This window comes from Ambystoma mexicanum, chromosome 3q (genome assembly GCF_040938575.1).
Source record: "Ambystoma mexicanum isolate Mex_15411 chromosome 3q, UKY_AmexF1_1, whole genome shotgun sequence".
In the NCBI taxonomy this organism is placed as follows: Eukaryota; Metazoa; Chordata; class Amphibia; order Caudata; family Ambystomatidae; genus Ambystoma; species Ambystoma mexicanum.
In genome coordinates, this window is record NC_090926.1 from 1,084,753,929 (window position 1) to 1,084,780,642 (window position 26,714).

The 26,714-nt window shown below is 47.9% G+C and overlaps 1 protein-coding gene across 1 annotated transcript in view; it reads right to left on the reverse strand.

The window, feature by feature from the left end:
* The window catches only part of LOC138583278 (zinc finger protein 282-like), a 176,327-nt gene that overhangs the window by 27,707 nt on the left and 121,906 nt on the right, over positions 1-26,714 (reverse strand). The window contains exons 5-6 of the mRNA XM_069655378.1: positions 8,496-8,609; positions 7,841-7,951 (exon numbers count right to left, since the gene is read on the reverse strand). Of these exons, the coding sequence (XP_069511479.1) occupies positions 7,841-7,951; positions 8,496-8,609 (225 nt within the window). The remainder of the gene's footprint in view (positions 1-7,840; positions 7,952-8,495; positions 8,610-26,714) is intronic.

Below are 26,714 nucleotides of genomic sequence, written 5' to 3' on the forward strand. Positions count from 1 at the left end.
GTAGTGAACAGCGTCTTGGGGTGCTTGGTAGGGAGCCTTCTGTGGGGGTCACAGAAGTGGATGGCTCAGACCCCTGGGCCTGGATGTACTGTAGAGTTACCTGAATGGCCTGGTTAAGTGACTCTGCAGAGGGTGAGTAAAAATCGGCGTGAGCAATCACTCTCTGCACCAGTGTTACCATGGCTGCCTTGGTATCGTTGAGTGAGCGGGCAATGCTGTGGGTGCACCTCTGCAGGCAGTCTGGCATGTGAGTGAATGTTTGACTGCTGCCTCTCAATGCCATCCTGCTTTGCACGTATTGCACGCATCTTAGTGTCAGCCAGTGGTGGTGGGTTGTGTGGGCTTTGTGGCTGGGCCAGGCTGAAGCATGGTGTACTACCGCCCTCATACTCCTCATCCTCCACCTCTTCGTTGGTAGGGACATGGGCACTGTTGGGATGTGCCAGTGGCTGCACGCTATGGAGATGATGGCTTGTTGGCTCCCTGGGGTCTGTGTACAACTGCTATGGCAGTGACAGTGTGTGCCACTAACAGCGGTGGCTGTGGCATGGTACTGGGAGCTGTAGTGACAGCTGTGCCACATGCCTCGCGGGTGGGGGGTCCATTGGCCCCTGCATGGTGATTGTGCTGCACTCAGGGTTTGATGTATGTCCACAGCGGTGGTAGTTGGTGGTGGAGTTGGTGTTGGTCTTGGTGGCCGGTAGCCCTGCCCTGCTGCTTGCTGGCAAATGGTTTGGCCTGTGTAGGGGTGGGGGCAGTTGATGCGGCTGCAGTGGAGAGTCCGGCCTCTTCACTGTCCATGGACTGTGTTCCTGTTGGGAATGTAATGACATGCTATTAGCCATCTAGCAGACATGTCTGTGGGCTTGCATTACACTCATGCAACATTGTGTGTGTGTCCCAAGGTTCCATATTCCATGTGTGCCTGCTGAGTGTGTACACAGTGCATGCATGTGCACATTGCTCGTTGGCCTGCTAAGGTGGTTTTTTGTTGTGGGTGTTGTGGCGAATCACTTCCTGATGTGGACGATCTTGGCACACATGGGTTCTTCTCAGCACTTTTCAACTACATTGCATGCGCATTGGTACCTTTACCCTGCATGCCCTAATAAGTGTGTGTGCAACCTCACTGGCCATTTTCTGTGCCTTTCATGCTACAAACCGTTCCCCACGCCCATTCCGTGCATCTATGCTGGTAGATTGGTGGATCAAGCTATTGGGGACTACATGCACATGTACATGCAGTTTTACTTACCGCCATCACCTTGGGAGCCTGCTCCAGCCTCTGCGCTCCTATCGCCTCAATGCCTTCCATGTGCAGGATGATGCTGGCCGCCTCCTCCCAGGGCATGAGGCAAAGGTGGTCCACCATGCCTCCTGCGGTGACGGCGTGCTCCCTCCTCTACTTCTCAATGAGGCTACAGACCCTTGCCTTCAGGCCATCACACCTTTTACAGCAATCCATGGTACTGCAGCTTCCTCATCCTCCACCCTTGCCATGACTTCTGCCCATATGGCACTCTGTTTCTGCAAGCTGGTCTTTGCTTACTCCCAAACAGTTTGTCAGAATGCTGTACTACAGCATCTGACAATGCTGTGAGCTGCGCCTCTAAAAATATAGGATTGCGGAGCCATAGATCTGGTGCCTGGGACTTCCTTTGATGGGACATGTTTTGGCGGCACTTCTGGGACTAGATGGCAGCAGGAAGTGGGGGATTCAGGATGGGGGGATTCAGGATGGATTGTGCTTTTAAAATGGCTGTTTGGATGGCAGTAATACTGGACTACCTGTTGTTGCAAGTAGGAACACTGTGGAAGAGGGGAGCATTGGGAAAGCCCTAAACACCATCTTGCATCAGACTACCAAGCTCCTATACGTTATTTGTTCCAGTTCATCCAAGACCTTACTTTGTTTCGAAAGGCAAAACTTGGTTTCCTCCGATTTCCCCGAAACGCGGTGTGCCCGGATGATTGTCCTGCCGTGTGCACAAGCATTAATGAACAGAGGCCGTCCCAAAGTTGCTGAGCCACAAGCAATATGCACTAATGCACCTACATTTCTCTAATGAAAAGGAATTGGAACAGCATGGGAAGATGCCACTCGGGAAGGGTTTAGCCATACTAGAGAAGAAATATCCATTTGTATACCAGTCTGCTCATACCCACAATGGCAGTCCAGAACTTAAAAAACAAGCAGTTCTTCTCTAATAAAAGAGACCAACCTCAGCCCCAGACACAGGAGTGAACTAGTTCTCAACCAGAAATAGGGGGCCTGTGATAAAGACATGGATAGAGGGGTGATTATGGATGAACACATGGATATTCATTAGAAAGCAACAGAGGACGTCAGGGGAGTTGTAGGAAGGGAGGGTGTGGTGTCTTGTTTTTCCCTACACTCTGCCCTGTATGTATGGAATGCTAGGAGTGATGGACATGGAATGTTGTGTGTGAGGATGTTATGTTCTGAATGGTTCTGTGAATGGGTTGACAGAGAGGATGCCGTTGGATGTCTGTCCATGTAACTTACCTGAATGTGGCCTAAATGTATTCCTGTACCCTTTGCCTGGAGCTGGGACTCAATAAATATGTTTCCTGTTCTACACCGGTGTCAGTGCCTTAATATTGGTGTTTAGCTTGCTGCATTACAGTAGTTGTTGGAGTTGTGATGTGTGGTTCACTTGCACAAGTGTGTTGTGGGGTGCTCACACCTGGAGTGCTTGGTGTGCTCCGTTTGTGGGGTGTCAGATACCCAGAGTACTTGGGAGTGCCCTGCCCTTTGGATTTGGGACACATGTCAGGATGTGGGAGCCACTTACTGACTTAAGCTTTACCCGTCGCATCCTTGAACCTACCCACGACAAGGGAAGAATCCTTGAATGGTAGGCCGACCTAAACTGTACCATCAACTCAGTAGCAAATTCAACCTGCGCGTGGTCTGACCATCACACTATTACTTTTAACATCACAGCCTACTACCAACGCTCCAGACCAGACATTGCACCTCCAATTTGTACCAGAAACAAAAGAGACATAACCAGAGATAATCTTCTCCCTCACATCCTACCCACTCTGAACAATGTATTATTATCCTGCTGTGACCCCACAGTCCTAGTAAATACCTACAATGACACCATTCTCAAAGCAATGGACGCCATTGCCCCCGTCAAATCCAGGAAAGCCAAACCACATGCACACCTCAATTCGTGGTTCACACCACATTTCAGCGTATTATGTAAAGAAAAAAGAAGCATTGAAGCCCGTTGGAAAAGTCACCCTTCCGATGCCAACAAGGATAGCCTCATTATAGCCTTGCTCAACTATAAAGTGCAATCCTCCTTGCCAAAAAAGAGACCTACAACAAGCGTATACTGCAAGCTGAATCTAAAGAACTTGAAAATCCCTCCACACCACCTGATATATGCGGCAAAGACAGCACATGGCACTCCTAAACAAAATCTCAACACTCTAGGCTAAAATAAAACACAAAAAAAGTAGTCTCCAGTCTAACTCTAAGCTCAACTACTCCTTTGACAAAACTAATCATACTCTACACACTTTCAGCTTTTCACCTCTAACTATCCCAGAGGAAGAAAACATCATTAGCAAACTCAAACCCTCCAATTGCCAGGGCGACTCATGCCCAGCTCCCATCATAAAGGAGGCCTCCCATGAACTAGCTCCTATCATCACGGCGCTAATAAACACGTAATTCAGCACAGGCGCCGTACCTGATAACCTGAAGGATGCTTGGGTCATCCCCCTTCTTAAAAAACCTACTTTAGACCCAAATATACCCACTAATTATAGGCCTATCACAACCGTGCCGTTCCTGCTGAAAGTTTTAGACCGAGCAACTTACTTACAGATTCAGGACTACCTGGAATGTAATAATCTCCTTGGCCTCAGACAATCTAGCTTCCGTCCCAAGCACGGAACAGAAACTGCCCTGATAGACCTAAAAACTCAAATTAAGGACTTGAAAGATAAGGGCTAGATCGCCCTCTTTTTACTACTGGACTTAGCGGCCGGTTTGGATTTGGTGAAGCACCAAATCCTGTGTCAACATCTGAAAGTGGCAGCCCACTTTTCAGATAAAGTCACCACCTGGATCAGATCCTTCTTGGCCAACAGATCCAGGAGGGTCTTCTCCCCCTCTGCCTCCGCTGAACCTTCTCCAGTCCTATGCGGGGTCCCCCAAGGATCCTGTGTTTCACCCACGCTTTACAATGTGTTCACTAAACCACTCTTTGATATTCTTGACTATCTGGGTGTCACCTACACTAATTATGCAGATGAGACACAGATACTCATCCCTATCATGGGCGACCACATAGTTGACACCAAAGCCGTAAACAATGTTTATCAGATCATCCAGGCTTGGGTGGCACAACACGAGCTCTCTCTTAATGATGATAAGACAGAGCTCCTCATCTTGGGCTCCTGCAACCGATTTAGCAGATTAGACCACACCTTGAAATCCTTTATCATTGATCGAAGCACTATCAACGTTTCTAATGATACAAAAACCTTAGGTATTTACCTCAACTCCAGCTCATCTCTCTCTCGAGACAAACTAATGCTGTGATTTCAGCTTCTACCTACACATGCAAACTCATCACAGCCTGCCGCCCATCCATTACCACAGCGAACTGCATCGGCCTTGCCAGAACTTTAATTATGTCTAAGCTAGACTATTGCAATGCCCTTTATCTAGGGACCAGCCACGAAACCTTAGCAAGCTTCAGGTCACCCAAAATAAACCCATCAGGGCTACCCTGAACATCCCTAGGAAACAACATATAATGCACAACCGACACAACCTGCGCTGACACTCTGTTGCCCAAGGAGTCTCTCTCAAATCTCTCGCCCTCACACATAAGTGCCTGGATGACAAGGCACCTCAATACTTGGCCACCGGTTCACCTTGCAAACTTCAAGCCGGCCACAGAGAGCAGCCCAAGTTCACTGCCTATCAGTACCCAGATTTAAATTACAGAAATCTGGCGGGGCCAGCTTCCTGGTCCTTGCTGCCAGACTGTGGAACTCGCTGCCCACCCCTCTCAGACTAGAACCCTCCTTCCATGCCTTCAAGAGCAAAGCCAAATTGTGGCTCACGGCTCAAGACTCACACAAAACATGGCTGCAACTTCATTAATACAATGACCTTGCTCATTCACTGCAACTGCCTTTTTAGCCTGTTTGTAAATACTATAAATGTACTGAAAATGATACCTGTAAGTATTTGACAATGTATACCATGTCTTGTAACTGTATATGGATGTGTTAATGTAACCTAAGATATGTACCCAGATGCCCTTGGGCAAGGCGCGCTATATAAATAAAGAAATACAAATACACAGTGTGTTGCGGTTTGAATGGTGTTGCATTCAGGGGGGCTGAGCTTTGTTGTGGTATGATGAGTGTATGGTGTGCTGTGTGTCGGAGATCCTTTCTCCTCACCCTCTGGGGTAGCCTGGTATGCTGTAGTGGAGAGGTGTTTGGGAGATCAGTTCTCCATGCCTTCCGAGGCACACTTTGCATACTAGTACGGCATGGTTTCACCTCAGTCGTGTGGTTTGGTGCTGGAAGCCTGAAGTTGCATGAAAGATTGTTTGTGGTATCATTTCGTTCAGTGGTTGGTGTCTACCCACTAGTAGTAGTGGAGAGGGAGTGTCACTTTATGGTGCAGATTGTCCCACTAGGTGAGAACGGTTACAGGGTTTGAGTGGGTGCATCGTTGGAAGCATTTGTTGTGGAAGTTGAGGGACGTACATGTGTTGGGATATGTCTCGTTGAGAAGATGGGTTGACAGAGAGGATGCCGGTGGATGTCTGTCCATGTAACTTACCTGATGGGGCCTAAATGCATTCCTGTACCCGGTACTCAGAGCTGGAACTCAGTAAAGTTCCTAAACTGGTATCAGCGTCATACTTGGCCAGGACCCAATTTAACATAGGGCTTGGTTCTGTTCCTGGAACTTAGAGAGGCAATAGAGGAGAGTATATTGACATTGCTGCTGGAAGGGAGTGTGTGTATATATTCTGACAGTTAATGTAGATGTATAATAGGGCTGGGGAGGCAGTGTTGGTCCATCCTGAGTGTTAAGGCTGTGGAGAGTTTATATGTGCTAATTAATGGGCTGGAGGAACACGATCAAAGCAGAATAGGCAATATATACTCAGGGCTGGTTGGGTGAAGGCTATGAGAACAAATGGTCCCAGGGTAACAATGGAAAATTTGGAAGGAATGAGCAAGTGCCAGAGTGGGCAAAGTAAGCAAGAGATGTTAAGCGTGAAACTGAATAAGGCACAGTCTAAACCAGGGCGAGCGAATTTAGAGTGATGGCCGAAAAAAGACACCTCATCAAGTGCTTCTAGCAGGATGTCTTGTTGGGGACAGTGGCAGAAAGGGCTACGATTCTGGAAATTAAGAGAAATAGACAACATTGTGTATATTATCTTTTTTCTTTTTATCCAACCAATACTGCAGACTCAATGACATTGGAGCTCCATAGCATATCCTGTTTCTTATCTACACAGATCTGAACTGTAGTCTTATCACTCAAACGAATACATTGCATTTAATGTATTATTTATTTTTCCATTCTTGTTAAGTGCTGCATGGCAGCAGTGGCACAGGGTGCACGATGTGTGGAACAGTACGAAATACGTATAGGATAGGGAGTTATTTTCAGAAGAGGTACGGTTGAGATCCCTCCAGAATCTGCGAGATTGGGTGAGCACAGAGAAATGGGGAAGTGAGTTAAACAGTTTGGTTCCGGGATGAGAGACAACTCTGTGTGGATTATGGAGAAGTCCAGCATTAGTAGATCGAAAAGACCTGCAAAGAACGTGAGGGAGTAATTTGGAGATGAAGTCTGAACCGTTGTCGTAAAGTGCTTACACAGTATTAATTTTTAAACAGGGAGGCTATGGAGGGCTGATACAACTGGTGAGATGTGTATTCATAGATTGAGACAAGAAGGAATCTGGTTGCTTTCTTTTATCTCTTTTAGAGGCAAAGCAACTGGATAAGTTGAATGCCAAGTTGCAGACTATTGTCATTGTCCAGGTGGGACAGGGACAGTTTATTTACAGCAGTGACTGCTGTAAAAGGATAGAAAGGAGAACTTATGTCAGAGAGGTGTAAATTGGAAAAAGCAAGATTTGACAACAGAGCTCACTGGGGCCGTGAGGGAAAGTCCTTGGTGAATAATGATGCCTAGGTCTTTGACTGGTTTATTTGTACGGGGATGTAGCTCAGGGCAGGGGACGAAACATGCTTGGCCAGAATGAGCCATCACATAGGAGCAGGATTTCAGTTTTAGAGAGATTTGACTTCATCCATTGTCCATTCAAAGTTGGATATGTTTGCCATTTGTATACATGTAAAAATAAAATATATACAAGTGGAAGGTGTTAGCGAAGGTGCAGAGGTAGAGTTTGAAGATGCGAGGAAACAGGCAGGAACAATAAAGTAAGCCAGAAGGTTTGGGAAACAAGCCCATAAAGAAGTGGAAGCGCTTTAGCCACTTGGATCGACCTTTAAGGATATATACGAGCCAGAGAATATCCACAACATAGATTCTAGATAAAGACTGGGCATGTTCTAGGAAAGTCTGGTGGTCAATAGTATCGAAGGCCACTGATTGATCATCCAGGATCCAACCTCTGACGTGATCCATCTCGGCAGACATTTGAAAAGCTTACACAGATAAAACCTAGGCGGGCAGCATATGGTAGTATTACCTTGTTGAGCGAAAGAACATCATTACTATTTGTAGTAACTAGTAAGTATTTTTGTTGTTACAGCACTTAGCATGTAAGTACTATTTACGCACCTGATGTACTATTGATGCTTTCTCTTCTTGCACAGTGCTGTCGGTCTATGGAATGACTCTCCACCTCTTCTTTTATTTGAAATGAAACAATTGACGTGGCAACCATTTGCCCTGTTACAAAAATAACATGTTCAGTGTTTTAGTATACTGCAGTATATAGAAGCAAAAGCTTCGACAGAGGTGTTATCAAATGGAAACATGATACTGTGGTGCAGATAATTGCACATGTACACTATAATAGCAAGGGGTCAGGGCACGCGCTAGCAGGAAATTAAGTAACACTAGCATGCTTATAATAAAAAAAAAAGCAGAACCAAAACAGAATTAAATGAAGGACTTTGCTGATTTTTGATCGGGGTCTTAAGTAAGATCGCATATACCTTTTAATCAAATGAGTTGGTAGAGAGGAAGATCTCAAATACCAGAATTTTAACCACTTTAAAATACTTTAAATGAATTTGACTAGGAACAGGATGGGTCGGGTCCCTCACTAACCTAATACAAAATACTGTACTAATTAACTATACATTTGCTGGAAATTGTCACACATACGGCAAAATCTATTTTGTGAATAATAATCGAGCATATGCAGCCTGCCAAGAAGGCACCATGTGCTGAATTATCCCACAGGACACCAGGACCATTTGTTCCTCACCTGAACTGAGACTGGTCCTGCTTTCCGCTCCTTCTACATCAAGCCGTTCTATCAAACTTGCACTTGACTCTTTATCATTCCCCATACAGATGTCAGTATTTGGAAACGGATACCCTAGAACAGGTAAAACATATTGTAAGATGGGTGTAGGAAGGTAAAGTATAAAACAAACCTATTGGGTAAGCAGAAACAGGCTTGTGAATAATAGGAATTTATCAAGAATCCAACATTTTAGTCCCTAGAGCACTAATACTAATACTTAATTGGGAAGCCTGATGAGGTTCATTGTGATACAGTATGTGTTTATGTATTGTAAGGTTGCAGAAGGAGGAGACCGACACACAGGTGGCATGGTTGTTGGCATAAACTTTTATTATACCAGAAAATAAAGAGAAGACCAACCTCTCACTAACTCCAAGAAGGGATTCCCTACCTGAACTAAAATACTAAGGATTCAGTCAGGATGTCAATGTAAATCAAGAGCCACCGTCCTGTGTCAAAACCCTACTTCTGTCCCTCACACTTATAACTAACATAATGAAGTAATGGATCTTCTTGGTCCACAAGAATGGCTCCCTTCTTCTGGACAATGGATTACAGTTCCAATTCTTAGGTGGGGTCTTTCCCTGAGGGAATGGCCCCTTGCCCAGGTCTCAATCTCTTTCCAAGGCACAAAACAATGTCCCAGATTGTGTAGCAGTATGGTTCTCAGCTCAAACTCAAAAGGTAAAGTTCTAGTTCAAACATCAACATTCCTCATTGCCCATAGTTGTTTCTTCACTATTGGATTCCTGTAGAATGCATCCCTTCTCCGTGTAGCTTGCTCTCAGTGTTTCCACAATGTAAGGGGATGACTCGCTTTCCGCTTTGGTTTTGCAATTCGACACTTTCAATCCTTCAATACACCCAGGGGGGAATTACTCCCTTCTCCATGTCTCTTTTCACTTAGCTCCATAATTCCACATCACCAGGGGGAATAGCTCCCTTCCCCTGGCCTCACCTACACTTGGTTCCACGATTTAGCAGCACCAGGGGGAATAATTCCCTTCCCCTGGCTCCTCTTAGTCTTTGCTCATAGTTCACAATGCAAACAGGAATTTTTAACCCAGTTCATGATCCCGAGGGTGGGGGTAACAGGGGGGTGGGGGGATGTCTCCCTTCCCTTGGCCCTTCTTCCACATCGTCAGACCTGGTTCACTCTCCTGCCAGGTACCGACACGAAGAAGATAACTTCCGATGTAACCCTTCTCTAAGCCCCTACCGGCTCCTACACCATTCCTGTTACCTTTGCTCTTCACAAGGTGCTTTTCCGGTCCTTCCTGGAGTCTGATGGCAGCAGTCCACATTCCACATTCCCTTATACTTCGTCTGTGTTTCTCATCCGGCAAGGGTCTCTTGTGATTCCGGGGCTGCACCCCATACTCCTTTTCCCAGCCAAACAGTGGGATATCTTCGGGCCCTCGGGTGAAGCGGTCCCTCTGCCCATCTTTAATTTTGGGCACTGGAGCGACCTTGTCTCTCTGATGGCATTGCATCCTGTGCCTTTGACTGCGCCACAGGGGCCTGTCCTCACTTGCTCTCTCCCACGAACGCGGCCAGCCACCAGCGTTCAAGAAGCTTTGCCTTCTCGGTATACCAATGCAGGTTCAAAATTCCCATGGATGGGAACCTGCACCTCTGCCAATGCTCACGGCTACCTGTGACTCCCTCTGGTAGGCGTATCAGTCAATAACCCCTTCTTACATGGCACCACTTCCCTGCTTGATGCTCCCCGAGGGAGGGCTTACCACGTCAGTCCTTCGTACATTTTTATTATGAGTGGGACAAAACAACTAGAATGTCCATTCCGGTTCTCGCTATGGCTCTTTATTGTTCCATGCCCCCATCATCTCAGTACTTATTATGGTCATTATACCAACTGTGGTAGTCTCTACTCTTCTTTGTCGCTGTAGTTGTTAAGGGAGCCATGCCTACTCTTTCACGTCTCAATGAATCTTATTTCCCTGACACTACCCGAGTCCATGGGGTGGTTGGGCATGGTATTTTAGTGAACCACAGGTGCAGGCAGAAGAGGTGTAATTGGGAGGGGGGCCTGTATTGCGTTCTCCCTAGATGTTCTGTCCCTGCTCCTAGAGGGGAGTCTGTCCCCATGAGAACCTAAAGCTGTGTACCACCCCCAGGGGGACTATCAGGCAGCGGCCAAGCTCCCTGGCCTCATGGGAAGGGGCTTCTCCTTGGGGAGAAGTGACTACATCTATGGTTTTGTCACAGTATGTATGTATAAGTCTTGCCATCATGGAGTTTTTGTAATGCTACCCATAAATCTGCTCCAAACACATCATTCTCCCAGGAAGGGCACACTCTCCGAAAGATAGGACTAACTGGATTTCCCAGTGGATGTTTCTGTCATGAATCAGGAGGTCCACAGGAGCAAAATGTTTCACACAACCAACAGCAGTTATGGACTAGAGGCAAAAGAAATAAGCAAACAAATACCATGTGGCAACAATCATCCATTAGTGGCCTGGAAAAAACAGACAGCCTGGCTATCTCTCAGTCAATCATGGAACGAAATAATGTAAGAAAGGGGTCCAGACTGCCCTACAGTATTATTACTTGAAGGCCGAGCTATAAAATGAGGAGCATTGAAAACACCAACAAAAAAAAATAAAATATACAACAGTCATATGATAGAAAAGGAGGACCCAGAATGAACAGTTCAAGTTTAATGTGCTGCTACTTGAACGCAAGGGTTGGCGAGGTCTGGGGGCAGAACAGAGGGTAAGAGAACAATTTAATCAGGGCAACAATAGGAGGTGGAACATATTCTGCTTGTGTTGACAAGATTCTAGTAGGTATGGAGGAAACTCCAAGCAATCTGGGAGGGCATGGATGCACCTAATTGAAATGGAAAAACAAAAGGTGTGCCGGGAAAGCTACACCAAATACCAATCATAGAAGGGAAGCTACTTATCAAAGAAAGAACAGGCCTCGGGATGGGTTTACTAGATCTAGATCAGTGTAAGGTTATAATAATACCCAATAGGAATGCTTGACACACAGAATGGAAGACAACAGGATGATCAATCAGTATAATACTTACACCAAAAGGCAGCATATCGTTGGCCAATCGATGTCAACAAACTAATCAGATGACATTGCAGGGACTTAAGAGAAGAATGGGAGAGAGGGTTTTAAAGCACAGGCTGGCATCTAATTCACAAAAGATGCCAAGCAGGCTAGTTATACACCTAGACTCCTAGGAACTCAAGAGCGTGGGCATGGAATAATAACAAGTACACACAGTATGGAAGGGGACAAAGATTTGATGAGAAGATGACAAGACCTCGATTCAAGGCCGTTTCCAGGAGCTTCATCACATCCTACCAAGAATCCATTAGACACAACAATGTAATCGATTAAGAAAAGGCAAACCAAAATCCCTCCCCCCAATCTATTAAAGCCTCAATACAGACACAATGAAAATGGACCATCTGCATGACAGTTGGCAAATCCAAAGCATATAGAGATAAAGGGAAGGGTGACATGTGTAGACGTGATGCAGTACGCAACACTACCTACCACTGGCAGCACTTTAAGCATTTAGGACAATCGCAATATAATGATCTAGGCAAATGACAAAAACCTTAAGGCCTTGGAATAGTTCACCACCAATCAACCGAACAAACACTGTGTGCTTCTATATAAATTTAAGGTCTCTGAACTCCCTGGTGGGAACAACAGGAAATAAAACATTTAAAGCAACACAGTGAACACAGGCACAGCATTATAATCTACAAGGAGATATGCTTAATCCCTTCTCTTAATCTTGATGGTCACTGTGCCACATACATATCAAACACCAAATACACTGAAAGAAAGCCCTAGAAATTTGCCACAAATGTCAACCACACAGACTACCAGCTAAACGTGCTTGTACAGATTCTTCTCCCCTTACTCCGGTTAAGCAACCACCTTAAACCTAAGGTGGGGACATGGCTTTCCCTGCTTAGACATCCAAAAAAACTGCTGATGCATTTCAAAACAAACGCTTAGGAGCTCATATTTTTTTGTGGTGTAACGTGAATGAAAGGAGTATAAGCCTTGAGTAAGGCTTTAACGCCTTCCATTCATGCCACGCCACATTCAGTCAATTATATGACAGAGAGGTGTCAATATGAATTCGGCCAATGAAGGAGGATGAAGCCGGCAGCCAATCATGGAATAGGGATTATTAACAATTACTCTGGAGGTAAACACAGTGCATGTCTCTCCTCACAGTTCAAGGAGGAGCCATGTTGGTCTGCATCCCGAAGGGCATTCTTCAATACAAAACCCTGCTGCAACATTGATATTAGTAGAAAAGCATGAGCAATGGGCAGTGTGACGATTCTTTAGAAGGTGTCTCCATGAGGGTAGGGAGGTGAGGCCACTAACCAATAGTCCCTATAGGGATGGTTACATGCGGGTGGATCTCATGGAGAGAGACTCCTCTTCTGGTGGATAAGGATGAGATTGTGAGGCACAACCCATTTAAACCCCAACTCGGCAGGACCTAAACCTTACGGGTCTAAGCTCATGACTAAAACGATGTGTTACTGTGAACCACGCTGACGGTTTATGTATTGAGACGGTGAAGCTCTTGAGAACACTACACGCGACGGGGTAAAATACCAGTTCAGCTGTAATCTGGATACATCTAGGCCGGCCCTACTATATCAGGCCATCAGAAACAAACAAAAGGGGAAGAGTACCAGGAAGATTACAGAGGAGAGTACTAGAGAGAGGGAGGAAGAGCGAGAGCGAGTTGAGGCTGGAGAGACCGACTTGTGGATGGATGAGAATGGAGAAGAACGAGAAGGGTTTGGTAATCAAGGCGAAGTATATTGCAAAAGGAAGAACAGCACGGCCCAAGAGAGGGGCGTGGAAAGTGTGGTTCAGGAGAGTGCACGAGGATGCCCAGTGGGCTGCACTGGTGTTCGGAGAAGAAGTAGAAGCAGAAACTGGAGTATGTGTTCTGTACGAAGACAGAACGCCAAACGTTATCAGAATTACACTTTGTGGCCGGCAGGTGAAAATAAGACTGCAACCAAAAACAAGTGGTCTTTTTCCCCAGTGAGACGAATTCCCCTTGCAAGCAGAAAGCATCTCCCCAGAGGGCCGGCAGAGGGCCCAACAGAAAGACAAAGAGTGCACTATGGTGGCGTGACCTATGTTGGGTGGACCGTCGGGTCCGCCAATCATGCCGAGACTGCTACCCAAGGATTGCCACAGAGACGATAGAATGAGCCAGGGAAAACTACAGAGTGCTGGTGGCACCTGGGCCAATATGAGAAGGACGGCCAAAGCCACTATCGATATCGGAGGAAGGAGCAATGCGAGGCTCCAAGATTTGGCACCCCGCGACAGAGAAGGCTGATGTCATCCAAAATCCTACCGACCCGGTGAAGCATCCCAATCTCAATAAGGGTAACAGGAGTTACCAAAAGTCTGGGAAGGAGAGGACAAGCTTTTTAAGAAACCTTTTAGACATCCCATGAAGCTTAAAGCAACAAGGGAGAACAGTGAATAGTATGAACTGTGAACACCTACCTCAGTAACTAAGAAGACATGTTGTCTGTGAACCCAAGACTCCAACTCCCTGAAACGCCATAAAAGAGGGTTATCTTATCGACCCTGGAAAGTATAAAAGAGGGGCTTAAAAGGGTTGAATGCCTGGGGATAGTTGATGCTCTCCTCCTCTATCTGAACATGGAATATCAGGGAAAACCCCTGTCAAAGGAGAGAAGCACTGCAAAACACCCCAGAATCGTGTTGGACTGGACCAGCGAGCCATACCAATCGTCTTCTGTCGTGAAGCGGTTACACCTTGACGACTGGTCAACAACAAGGCCTGGCAAAAATGCTGTCCTTGCAGCTCATGCCTTAGCCTTACTTTCCTCAAGATACGACGAAAATGTTTATTGTTACTTTTTTGCACATAAAGAAATAGACACCAGTGAACCCATTTTTGTGCTACAGTTCCCGGGCCAGTCCCACAGGAGGGCGCTACTGGGGAGTCGAGAAGAACTCCAGGAACAGCTTCATCGTCCCAGTGGAGCGGATCAATAATTGTACAAAACCCTAGAGACTGTGAAAGGCATTGGCGAACCAGCTAAGAGAAAGGAGATATTCTACAAGCCCTATGAGAACCTTTCGTTGGGCTAGGGTGAACCTAGAGCTTTTGTAGGTCCTTTGCTTTGAACAGCCAGAGAGGCGTTTGGACACTTTACATCCAGGAGAAGGGAGTCATTCTCCTGTACTATGAACAGTAGCTGGACTTTGTGGTATTTTGTTGTAGTGATCGGGATAGAATAGGATCCTTTGGGAGCGGGACATTGTATTTTTATTTCGACTCACACAGACTTCCTGACGAGCACCCGAGTTTCTATAGATTAGGTAGGGAAATCCCATTAAGAGTTAGGGATAGATAAGTTTGGTTTTCATTTAATAAAGGTCTATAGCAACCACTGCAGGTGGCGGTACCGATTACGCTGCAGTGCAGGAACAACAGTGGGACAACAGGTTTCAGAGCTGTTAGCATCGTAGGACCAGATGTCTACAGGGATGTTGGTAGGCAAGCAGTATTGGGAGAAAAAACAGGAAATGGCAGATTTGGACTGGCTGACATCAGAGGTAAAGTGGTGGCAAGCAGCATGAGGCATTATATTTATGTCTGCATATAGTGGCAAGGGGACTAGCATGATGGCAGCAGCAGCATGCAGACCTGATAAATACATCAATGTTGGAGACAGTAGGAGGTAGCAGTGGGAGCAGAGTAGTGACAGAGGGATTAACTGAGAAGGACCCTCAGCACTGTGAAGAGGTGGTTGCATGCTGTGTACGTCTTCGTCAGTATTGTGGGCTGTTAAATGGTGTGGAGACTGCTTCAAAAGATGTTAGTAAGAACTGACACGGAAGGATGGTTATGCCTAGTTTACTGTGTTCAGAGCTACAAACAGTGCTACCTCTACTTGGTTCACCTTCACCAGAGTAAACGCGAATATAGTGTGGCTTGAGAGAATGGTATGACATAATAAGGTTTCACATGTGCCAATCGAGTAGAGGATGATACAAAGGGTGGTTTTCACAACACTGCAGTTGCCAGCCGAGAGGTTTGCATAGTGATCAGAACTGGCCTGTGTGTTTTGGAATTGGTTTTGAATAGCAGCAGGAACAGCTTGTCACACACCTGTCACAAACACAATAAACACAATGGAGCTCATTTGAATGAAGATCATAATTTGACGTCAGGGAGCTGTTAAGTTAGCACTGCAACGTTAACGCTCTCCGCTGCCAAATTATCATCATTTGCACGGTGGAGGTCAAAAGTGCAGGGCAAAAGGCAGCGTGCACGTGTGTATGCCGCCTTTTGCCCGGCACTTTTGCACCCCATCGTGTAAATATGAGTAAACGCTGCCCGGAATGCTAGCATGCCAGGCAGCATTTACTTTTAATTGTGAGTTCTGCTTGCCATGCTCGCATTGGCAAGCAGCGCTCACCATTTTAATTAAACCCTGCCTGATATGCTTGCATGTCAGGCAGTGTTTAATTACTGCAGGAACCAGCCACCTACACGATTTAGGAATCAAGTAATTACAAAATGGTGGCAGCACCAGCTCATCACATGCCGTTATTATCTAATTAATTTGGAAGTGACATCGCTAAATTATGACGTTACAGAAAACTGTTACTTGAATATTGTTCAGCCTAGTCATACATAAATGTCATATAGATTATGAATTCTAACACACTGGGCCTCATTACGAGTCGGCGGTGCCGGAATCTGGTGATTCCGTGACGATGGTTATTCCACTTCCGCGACCGCAAGGTTGCGGAAAGAAGGGCCGATTACGGCACTTGGGTCGCGCGCAACACACCGAGGCGGAAACAGAGTCACCGCCGTCATGTAAACACCCACGCACATGGACTTTACGCCACAGAAAACGGTGCTAAACCGTGTCCGCCCCCGCCGACACGGAAACACCAGAAGCGGAAACATCAACACCGGAAGCGGAAACACCATGACCGCGGGAAAAAAACGGAAACAGAGAGGTGGCCATTATATAAAGCACAATCCACTGCCATCCTCAGACACCACAGGTCAGATTACCACCCTGAGACTGACAATTCATCGAATGGCATCCAGGATACCAGCCTGCAGACAGCGAAAGCCGCGCTTTAGTGAGGCTGAGCTCACAGTTCTGGTGGACCACATTGTTGAGCATGCGGAAATGCTCTTTAGTGCAGACCAGCGGCGCGCTACTCAGCAATGGCGCAAGGAGGTGTGGGCAGCACGCAAGTGCACAGCGGTCGGTGTGACCACACACTCTGTGAAGGACTGCCATAAGAGGTGGAATGACCTCAGGCTCCGGGTGCGCAACCTCATGACTGCACACCGCCAACACAGCACTGGCACTGGTGGAGGCCCTGCATCCCCCCTCTCAAGTTGCAACCATGGGAGGACCGCTGCAGCAGTGTCATGCTCCTCGAAGGCATCCACGGCATAGGAGAGGCAGAGGCAGGAGTGAGCCCACCTGCACATGCTGGTAAGTGCACATAGTACAAAGTCATAAGTGTGAATGGGAGTGACCCTATGGACCCACTCACAATGCCCCCCTCCTGCCCCCCAACAGGGCAGGAGTAACCCAATGGACCCACTCACAATGCCCCCCCCCCCAACAGGGCAGGAGTGACCCAATGGACCCACTCAATATGCCCCCCTCCCCCCAACAGGGCAGGAGTGACCCAATGGACCCACTGACTGGCCAGATGACAAGTAACACATCCCCTGGAAATGCACACAGTGCGTGCCTGACTGGAAGCAGACACACACACACCTGAGTGCATCAATAGTCACAAGTGTGTACATGCAAGTGGTCATGGATTATCATGTTGGATGCATGTGATGGACACCTCTAGTAACATCACACAACTAACAGCATGTCCTCTGTATCCCCACAGTCGAGACAAGTGACAGCGACGGCCAAGAGGCAACGCAGCGGGCACCTGCATGCGCTCAACTCAGCACTTCTGCCCAGGAGGATGATGCTAGCTGCTCCAGCACACAAGCACCGGCTGCATCAGGCACACCGGCTACATCAGGCACACCGGCTACATCAGGCACACCGGCTACATCAGGCACACCAGCATACGCCAACATCCCCATGCAGGCACCCACCCTAGCCCCGGATGATGATTCGCATCCCATCTGCATAGCTGAGGAGGCTGCATCAAGTGATGGAAGTGCCCCAGCCATGCAGGCCAAAGCAGTTCGACAGGGTGAGGGGGACAACATGGATGAGGTGTCACCCATCCATGGCCTACAGTTCAGCCCCCAAGACTGCACAACCCCATGCGCTCTCCAACTCCCTCCATGGCTGAGCTCAGTACACGCTTGCAGCACTTTGAGCAACAACAGGCCACCCTGACGCAGCTGGTAGAAAGTCAGCTGGATGAGGCCAGGCTACAGCGTGAGGAGGCCATGCATCAGCGGGAGGAGGCCAGGCTGCAGCGTGAGAGCAATGCTACGTCAGTGCGGCGGCTCTCCAGGTCGATTGGACGATTTACGGCCACCATTGTCACCCTGGCACGCCATGTCAGGGAAGGAACAGTGTGCAATCCAGCATTGCTCAGTCAATGTTGGTAGCCCAGCAGGCGTTTCAAGGGCGCTTGCCCACAGTCACACCGACAGTCACCTCAGCCAGCACCACCCCATCCAGCTCTGCCACTGCCAGGACACGGAGGCGTTCTAGTCGGCTGATTGGAGCCGCCAGCAAGGACACGGCACCGCATAAGCGCCCCCGCAAATAGTGGCATGTGGGGATGCCAGTTCATCTTGAGTCACGCGCTGTTCCTTTGCGGTACACAGGGTGTTGGTTTACGATAAACACATGGCCGACCCGTAGCGACAATTAGAATTTGGTCACGGAAATACCCTTTATTCATTTAGTGGCATCACCATATCCCTGAAATGCTGTGGATGTGCTGTCTCTCAAAAGTAAATGTAAATAGTGGCATGTGGGGATGCCAGTCAACATGACATTTGGGGACACCATGGGTGTAGGGGGGTGGGCACGTTTGGGTGGTGGGGGAGGTCCGTTAGGGGGTTAGTTGTTTGGGGCCTGGTTGGGGGTGTGTACGTTTGGGTGGTGGGTGGTGGGTGGGCACGGGTGTACAGCTACCTACCCAATACACTTTCTTACCTGGTTTATTGAAAATACACCACCTTTGAAAAGTACCATAAAGAGTGGATACTGTCATTTCATATGCAGTACAATTAAAGGGTATTTCCGGTCCTAAATTTTTATTGTCCCTACGGGTCGGCCATGTGTTTTTAAACATTAATCGGTCGATCGTAGTAAAATTTGCTATGGACCTTACCCGACCTTTCGTCCACTAAACAAACGACACATCTCACTTTTACATAAATAGACAATTATCTCCATATTTATGGTTCTCTAGGGCTGCAAAGCACGCGGACAATATACAAAGATGGAGTGTAAAATTCAAGTTCTCATGGATGGCTTTACACAGAATGTTGCAAAGTAAGAATGTATGCACGTTCACAGTGAAGGTCAGCTGCTTCGATTTATTGCTTGCGGGCCGGAGTGGCCCACGACTCGCAGTATAAGGTTCTATTTTTTTTTTACATTGACAGACAGGCACCGTGCCTAAAGACTTCTTTTGAAGGAGGGGTGCAATAACGTAAGAGATGATATTTCAGAAACGAGACCGATTTTCATGTTTGTTCACTATAAGAAAGATCGTTAGCACAGACTGAGTGGTATTTAGGGACTGCATTACGCTTAGACAATGGAAAATTCAAATCTAATGTAAGTAACCCTTTAGATGATTTTATACCGGAATATATTAACAATAACGTTAAAGCCTGGTTAAGTTGCACTTGTTAGTTCAATATGGCATTTTGTACCGCGCACTATCAACGCCGAAGTGGTCCCCTGGCACTCAGGCGGCTCTGAAAAAGGCGGAGGAGAGGGGGTGGTTTAGTGGGAATAATGTAACATACTCCATTGCACTATCCTCGCTAACAAATAGTTTCAGGCCCAATAAATAAAATGAATAATTTTAATGAGGATCGGCTGGAGAGACTAATTTATGTTTTTAATACAGGTACATCCTTCCCTACTGCCAATGCCATCATTTCCAGACCTTGGCCGACGGGTTCTTCAGCTGCCAGGTGCAGCTCCATGTCAACAACTTCACCACCCTGACCATTTTATGGGACGATCGGCAAGGACCAATATGCCCTTACGCGGTACTAGCGGCTAGAAGCAACATACCAACCATTACGGTGGTGTAGTGCCTCGTTGGAACAGCCTTGCGATTATCAGTGTGACCATAGTGCTTCTTTTATCGTAAACCAACACCCTGTGTACCGCAAAGGAACAGCGCGTGACTCAAGATGAACTTTTGCGGATCGAGAGCAAAGACAAATGCGAATCGCTGAATATTCTCTAAACATTTGACGTCAAATAAATGTACTTTACCAATTGTACAATCTTGCTGTTTGCTTTTAAACCACAGTTTCATATTCCAAATTGTGGCGCGCTGTGTTGTGAGATGATCTGTGTTGTTTTACGGGTTCTGTGTGAAGTCGCATAGAAGTCGACTGGGCGCGTTTGGCTACGCAGCCCAGTAACGTCACGGAAAGAGGCGGGGAATATGAATGCTTTGTTGATGTCAGGCTCAGGGGCGGGGGATATGATTTAGTGCCGCAAAAGCAGGTCAGCCAGGGCGATGGGGCAAGTGATAGGATTATCACATAATGTCGGCGCACAGCAGCCTGATTTATCATTTGTTTAGTGGACGAAAAGTCGGGTAAGGTCCAGGGGAAATTTTTCTACGATCGACAGATCCATGCCTGAAAACACATGGCCGACCCGTAGCGACAATTAGAATTTGGTCACGGAAATATCCTTTATTCATTTAGTGGCATCACCATATCCCTGAAATGCTGTGGATGTGCTATCTCTCAAAAGTAAATGCGAATCAGTGCATCCCGTGCTCGTTGTCCATCTAGTGGACCCCCAAGAGGTGGTTGTGCCATCCCCATCTCCGTCTCTGTCACCATCCCCATCCCCATCCCCATCTTCATCATCTCAGTCTGGGGGCATTGGAATGTTCCTGCGCAGGCACAGATTGTGCAGCATGGCACAAACTAGCATAATTTTACCCGTCTTCACTGGGCTGTACAGCAGTGTTCCGCTAGATCTGATTAAACAGCGGAACCGGGCCTTCAGTAGTCCAAATGTCCTCTCAATCATGCCACGTGTGCGGACATGTGCCCTGTTGTACGCATCGTCATGCCTGTTCCTTGGCCTCCGTACAGGCGTCATCAGCCATGGCGTGAGTGCATATCCGGCATCTCCTACATGGGATGTAGATGTGGGAGACATGCCAGTGTTGGTAGTATCATGTCTTCATCAGATGCAGTGCAATCTTGTGTCATTGTTCATTCATGCGTATGTGTCATGCAGTGTTTTCACTGATGGGTGTTAATCTTCTATGGCCATCATAGTGGGGGTTGGCAGCTGGACATTGACCAATGCATTGTTGTGCATGTGGCTTGTGAGTATGGCATTGTGCAGTGATGTGCACACATGGCAGGGTCACTCCACAGTGATGATATAGTAGATGCAGGACGTCTCATGTACAGCCATCATGTGCATTGTGAGTGCTGTGTTGCATATTATGGGGGGGGGGGTTTGCTGTTGCTCCAGATGTGTGTGCCAGCGGGAGTTCAGGCTGTGTGTGTCAGGTGGCAGGGTGTGTACGGCCACACTGTGGCTACCTGTCATGTGTTGCTTTGTGAAGTTTGGGTTCTGCTGTCTATTCAGTGGATGGGCGGGGGGTGATGCATGTGCAGTCGCAGCAGCCCACTCACGTAGCTCATTGCCCTGGTCACACACACACACACCCCACTTACACAGGTTCGGAGCATTGGCAGCTGTACTCACCCAATAGCCATGTGCTTTGTCCAGCATAGCGTTCCATGTACCGTGGCAATGTTGAATTCCGCAGTACCATTGAGTCATGGGTTGAGCCCGGGAAACGTGCGCAGCAATGTGTAATCACTTGCGTCGCATCACATACCATCTGTACATTCAGTGAGTGGTACTGTTTCCTATTGCGGAACACCATTTCAATTGCACGTGGTACTGTCAGCTCAATGTGGGTGCAGTCGACTGCACCTATGCAATTTGGCATGCCTGCTATGGCATGGAAGGCCAACTTGGTGGCAATCACCTGGGGGAGGGTACAGGGTAGGGCAATCTGTTCAGACACATGGCGCAACAGGGCATCCAGTACCTGAACCAGGATTATTGAGAAACAGGGTTGTGATAGGCCGTGCAGCTCACCGACTGTGTGTTGATAGGTACCGGTGCCAAGAAAGTGCAGTACAGACACGACCTTCGGGGAGGGGTGGCAGTGGGGGTGTCTATGTGGCTGCTTATGTCGTCCTCTATCAGGCCAGTGATGTACAGGATTGTTGGACGGTCCAGCCAGTATAATGTGTGGATCTGTCCTGGGGTGAGGTTCCAGGGTGAGGCCCTGATGCGTGGTATTGCAGGCTGCCTGCGGGGTGCTGCCGGCTGGACAATGGGGTTTGCCATGGGTACAGGGTTAGCTGCTTGCCGCCTGCGCCTCCTACGCCTCCTCCTCCTCTGCAACATTACTGCCATCATGTGTTGGTTGAGTAGGCCCAGTCCCAATGCTACTAGAGCTGCTGCCTGCATGGTTCTGTTTTGAGTTGGGCTGGGTGTGGCCCTTTTGTACGCTCCGAGTGGTCTGCTGGGTCCAGCTGGGCTGATTTGGTGCACCTGTGGCATGATTCAGGACACCAGGCACAGTTTAACATCATGTTCGCTGTGGTGGCGGTACCGCCACCGGGATCACGGTTTTACTGCCATTTTGTTGTCGGTGTTTCCATGTCTGCGCTAGTTGTGAAGCTCGCAGTGTTTCGTATTGCCGGCAACGGAGGGGTTTCCGTGCAGGCGGAGTTTACGGGAGCTTTAACTCCACGGTGGCAGATGGAGGTGGTGCTATTTCCGGTTTCGCAGGTCATGATTAGGCGGACGCGGAAACGGTGCCGGTATGGTTATACCGGCAGCGTTAATTCCGGACCGGAGCACTTGTAATGAGGCCCACTGTCATTGTTTGGTAGCCATTTTAGTAATGGCAATACATCGTTTTGGTTGAGTTACATGTCGCTTCCTGCATAACTCTGTTTTAATTAGCCACTTGATAGACAAGCAGACATCCTCTTTAGGCTGCAGATCGGTTCAACGCCTGACCAGGGTGCATTTCGCGGGTCTGATGGATGCCTTCACCAACTGCAGCTGAGGAGACACGTAGACACGGCAGCAGGGTAGTGGCATATTAGAAGCCGAGGTGGAGAAACGTGTGTCCTGCCCACTACAGGGGATATTTGTTTCATGCAGAGATGGAAGTTGAATAAGCCGCCTCGGGGGATTGCGAGTGACTCGTTTTGGACAGGGTGACAGGAAAAGCCCACCTCAAGTGATTTGGAGGAGTGCATTAGTTGTGACATGGCAACACTACTGTCTTGCGTTAAGTGATTACAGAACCAGCTGCATCAATTGATTAAGTAATTTCACTATGACACAGCGGCCAGAGCAAGCGTTAATAATGGCATAACAGCAAGACCAGCACACCTCAAATGATTAAGAGCATATAAAGTATGACATAGTGGCAGGACCAGCCTGCCTCAAATGATTGCAAATATTAATTATGAAAGTGGAAAGGCGAGCTTGCTTCAAATGGACAGAAGTAGCTAAAGTATGACAGATGCAGGACCGGATTTCTTCAAATGATTATGAATGATTGAATTATGACAGAGCAGTGGAACCAGCCCTACTTAACTGCTTATAATTATGAAATAGCATAGGGGACAGTATGCCCTAAATGATCACGAGCATATTGACAATGATAAAGTGGTGGAGATGGTAGCAGGGCAAGCATGCCCCAAATTATAAAACGTGTACACATGCTTTTTACGAATCACCACATTTTCATGGTTTCTATGGTTGAGCATGGCATGGATCCTAATATACGTAAGCTACCGTTGCCATCTGACCTACCCAAAAAATAAAACCGCATCTCTGCCCAAATATAATTTTGAAATGGCCGAAGATGCTCTATAGTCACATGCAATCCTGGCAGATATTTGCGTCTGCTAAAAGATATAGTATTCCATAGGTAGCCGGGTAAATGCCTCCTTACCATGCACGTACATGGTTTCTATTTTATGTCAAGGGGGCCTAAAGGTACGCCGACCCAAAAATTGTTTCTGAGTGCTCAGATAAGGTGAGGAGAGTAAATGTTATAATGGGAGCCATTTACGACTACATGTACTACAAAATGTAAACATGAATGAAACCAGGGTCCATTCAGATTTCTGTGCCTTGTTTTTATTTTGTAGTGCAAAACAATAATTACTGCATGCAGGAGACTTTGTGTAAAGAAGTGCAAAAGAATGCTGTGCTCTCCGTGCAATCACGGGGCCTTGCAAAATTAGCTTAAAAGTATTTTGTAGTTTACATGTGCCAAACTGCGATAAGAACACTTTGTGACTAGCATGTTATGATATGACATGATATGATATGGCATTTGTAACGCGCCTATACACAAGTGTTTCAAGGCGCGACGAGGCAGGGAGGGGGGAACAAGGGAAGACAGACAACGATCCTACTAGGCCAGGTGTCATTCAGACCGCGCAAGTGCATGGGTGGGGGGGAGGGGAAAAGTGCAAGGGGGAAGGGAGAGGGGAAAGTGCAATACAGGGTCAGTAATGAAAGAGGGCCAGCTAGTGTCAAGTGCAAGATAAGTGCAGAACACGTGCTGGGAGGGGGGCTGTAGGGATACAGAGACAGTCCCACAGTGCAGGGGTAGCAAGGAAGGCAGTGCAGGGGAGAGTGGCAGGGCCAAGGACCAAGGTTAGTGAGTGGCCCAGTTGCTGATTCAGTACAGTATCAGTGGTTTAGCAGGGGAGAGGGGGAGAGAAAGCAGAAGCAAAGAGGAAGGTTTTGAGGTGCTTCCGGAACCGGAGATGGTTCTCCTCAAGTTTCAGGGAGGCAGGAAGGGAGAGTTGAAGGTATTTTGGCCCCAGGCCCCAGAAGGCCTTGTGGACAATGCAGAGGGTTTTGAACTTAATCCTCGCAGCCACAGGGAGCCAGTGTAGCGCTTTCAGTCCTGGAGAGATACGGTCCCTGGGCTTGAGGCCAAGGACAAGTCTCGCAGTCCTGTTCTGGATAAGTTGCAGAGGCCGGAGAGAAGAGGCAGGCAGATTTAGATAGAGGCTGTTACAGTAGTCCAGCTTAGAGAGAACCAGGGCTCTGGAGACAGTGAGATTCTGGGGGAAGGAGAGGAAAGGAAGGATACCTCTGAGGAGGTGCAGCTGGTAGTGTGACTTCTTAGAAACGTCAGAAATGTGAGGAGAGAAGGAGAGTGTGGAGTCGAAGATGACCCCGAGGTTTTTTGCCTTGCAGGTAGGAACAGGAGGAGGGCCAAGAGAGGCCGGCCAGAGAGCTGCAGGGAAGGAGGGAGTGGGTGTGCCGATGAGTAGAATCTCAGTCTTACTGGCATTAAGGCAGAGGTCGTTGGCGGCACACCATTCCTGGATAGCAGAGAGACAGTCAGAGATGAGGGAAGGAGAAGAGGAGGCCGAGGGTAGCCTGAAAATGAGCTGGGTATCATCCGCATAGCACTGAAAGTTTGGGCAGAGATCAGCGATGCGGTGGGCGAGAAGTGCCAGATTCTGGTTAAACAGCCAGGGGGAGAGGTTAGAACCCTGGGGGACACCACAGGTAGAGAAAAAGATATCAGACAGGAAAGACCCCAGTTGGACCTGGGATGGTCGATAAGAGAGGAAAGAGGTCAGCCAAGCCAGAGCCAGACCAGTGATACCCAGGTTATCACGGAGACGGTTGAGCAGGATGGTATGGTTGACAGTATCAAAGGCAGAAGAGAGGTCAAGTAAAATGAGAACACATGGAACATTAGAGTCAAGGTTTGAGAGCAGGTCCTCACGGATGTTCAGGAGAGCAGTTTCCGTGCCTCTGGCAGCTCTGAAGCCAGACTGATGGTCGTGAAGGCTACCAACAGATTCAGCATGGAGATTAAGCTGGGAGATGGCAAGTTTCTCCAGGAGCTTGCCCAGGAAAGGAGTGATAGAGATAGGGCAATAGTTAGCTGGCCATGACGGGTCGGAAGATGGTTTCTTAAGAAGGGGATGCACAAAGGAGTGCTTGAGAAGGGATGGGAAGACTCCAGAGGCGAAGGAGTGATTGCAGAAGTCAGCAAGGGCACGAGCCAAGGAGTCGATGTGGTCCTTAATAGTTTTGGAGGAGCAGGGGTGGACCTGTGCTGACGAGACTTTCATAGATCGGACTTGTCTCAAAACCTCATCAGCGGAAAAAAGGGGAAAGGCAGAGAAGGAGAGAGGAGGGGTGGCTGCAGAAGGGCCAGAGGATGGGCAGGGAATAGAGGGGGGAAGGTGATGGGAGGAGAGTGAGGACAGGATGTCCTGAGTTTTAGAAATGAAGTGAGAGGTCAGTGCCGCACAGAGGGCCTGGGAGGGGACAGGAGAGGTATAGACTGCAGCAGGGTTGGCCAGCTCCTTGCAGATTTTAAAGAGTTCAGCCGAATTGTTAGATGCCGCAGTGATGCGGGCTTGGATAAGGGCTCTCTTCTTGGTGAGAACGGAGAGCCGGTATTGCCTTTGGAGCAGGCGACAGGCCAGTTTGTCAGAGGATGAACATGAAGCGCGCCATTTCCTCTCTGCCACCCTGCACAAGCGTTTAAGGGTGAGTAGATCCGAGTCATACCAGATGTTACATTTGGCTTTGGGCTTCAGGCGGATTCTCATGGCAGGGGCAAGGATATCAAGAGTATCAGATATAGCAGAGTAGAGAGTGGAGAGGGCTGTGTCAGGGTGGGAGTCAGCCGAGGGGGGGGAAGAGGGGGCAAGAAGGTGGCAGCGAAAGCCTCAACTGACACACGCTTCATGGGTTGAATGACCGAGAAGGAAGATGGCAGTGATGAGGGTGGCTTTGCCTGTGGGGTAGGGAGGGAGAGGTGGGAGGAGAGGAGAAAGTGATCACTCCAGGAGAGAGGAGTGGAGAGAGGGACAGAGAG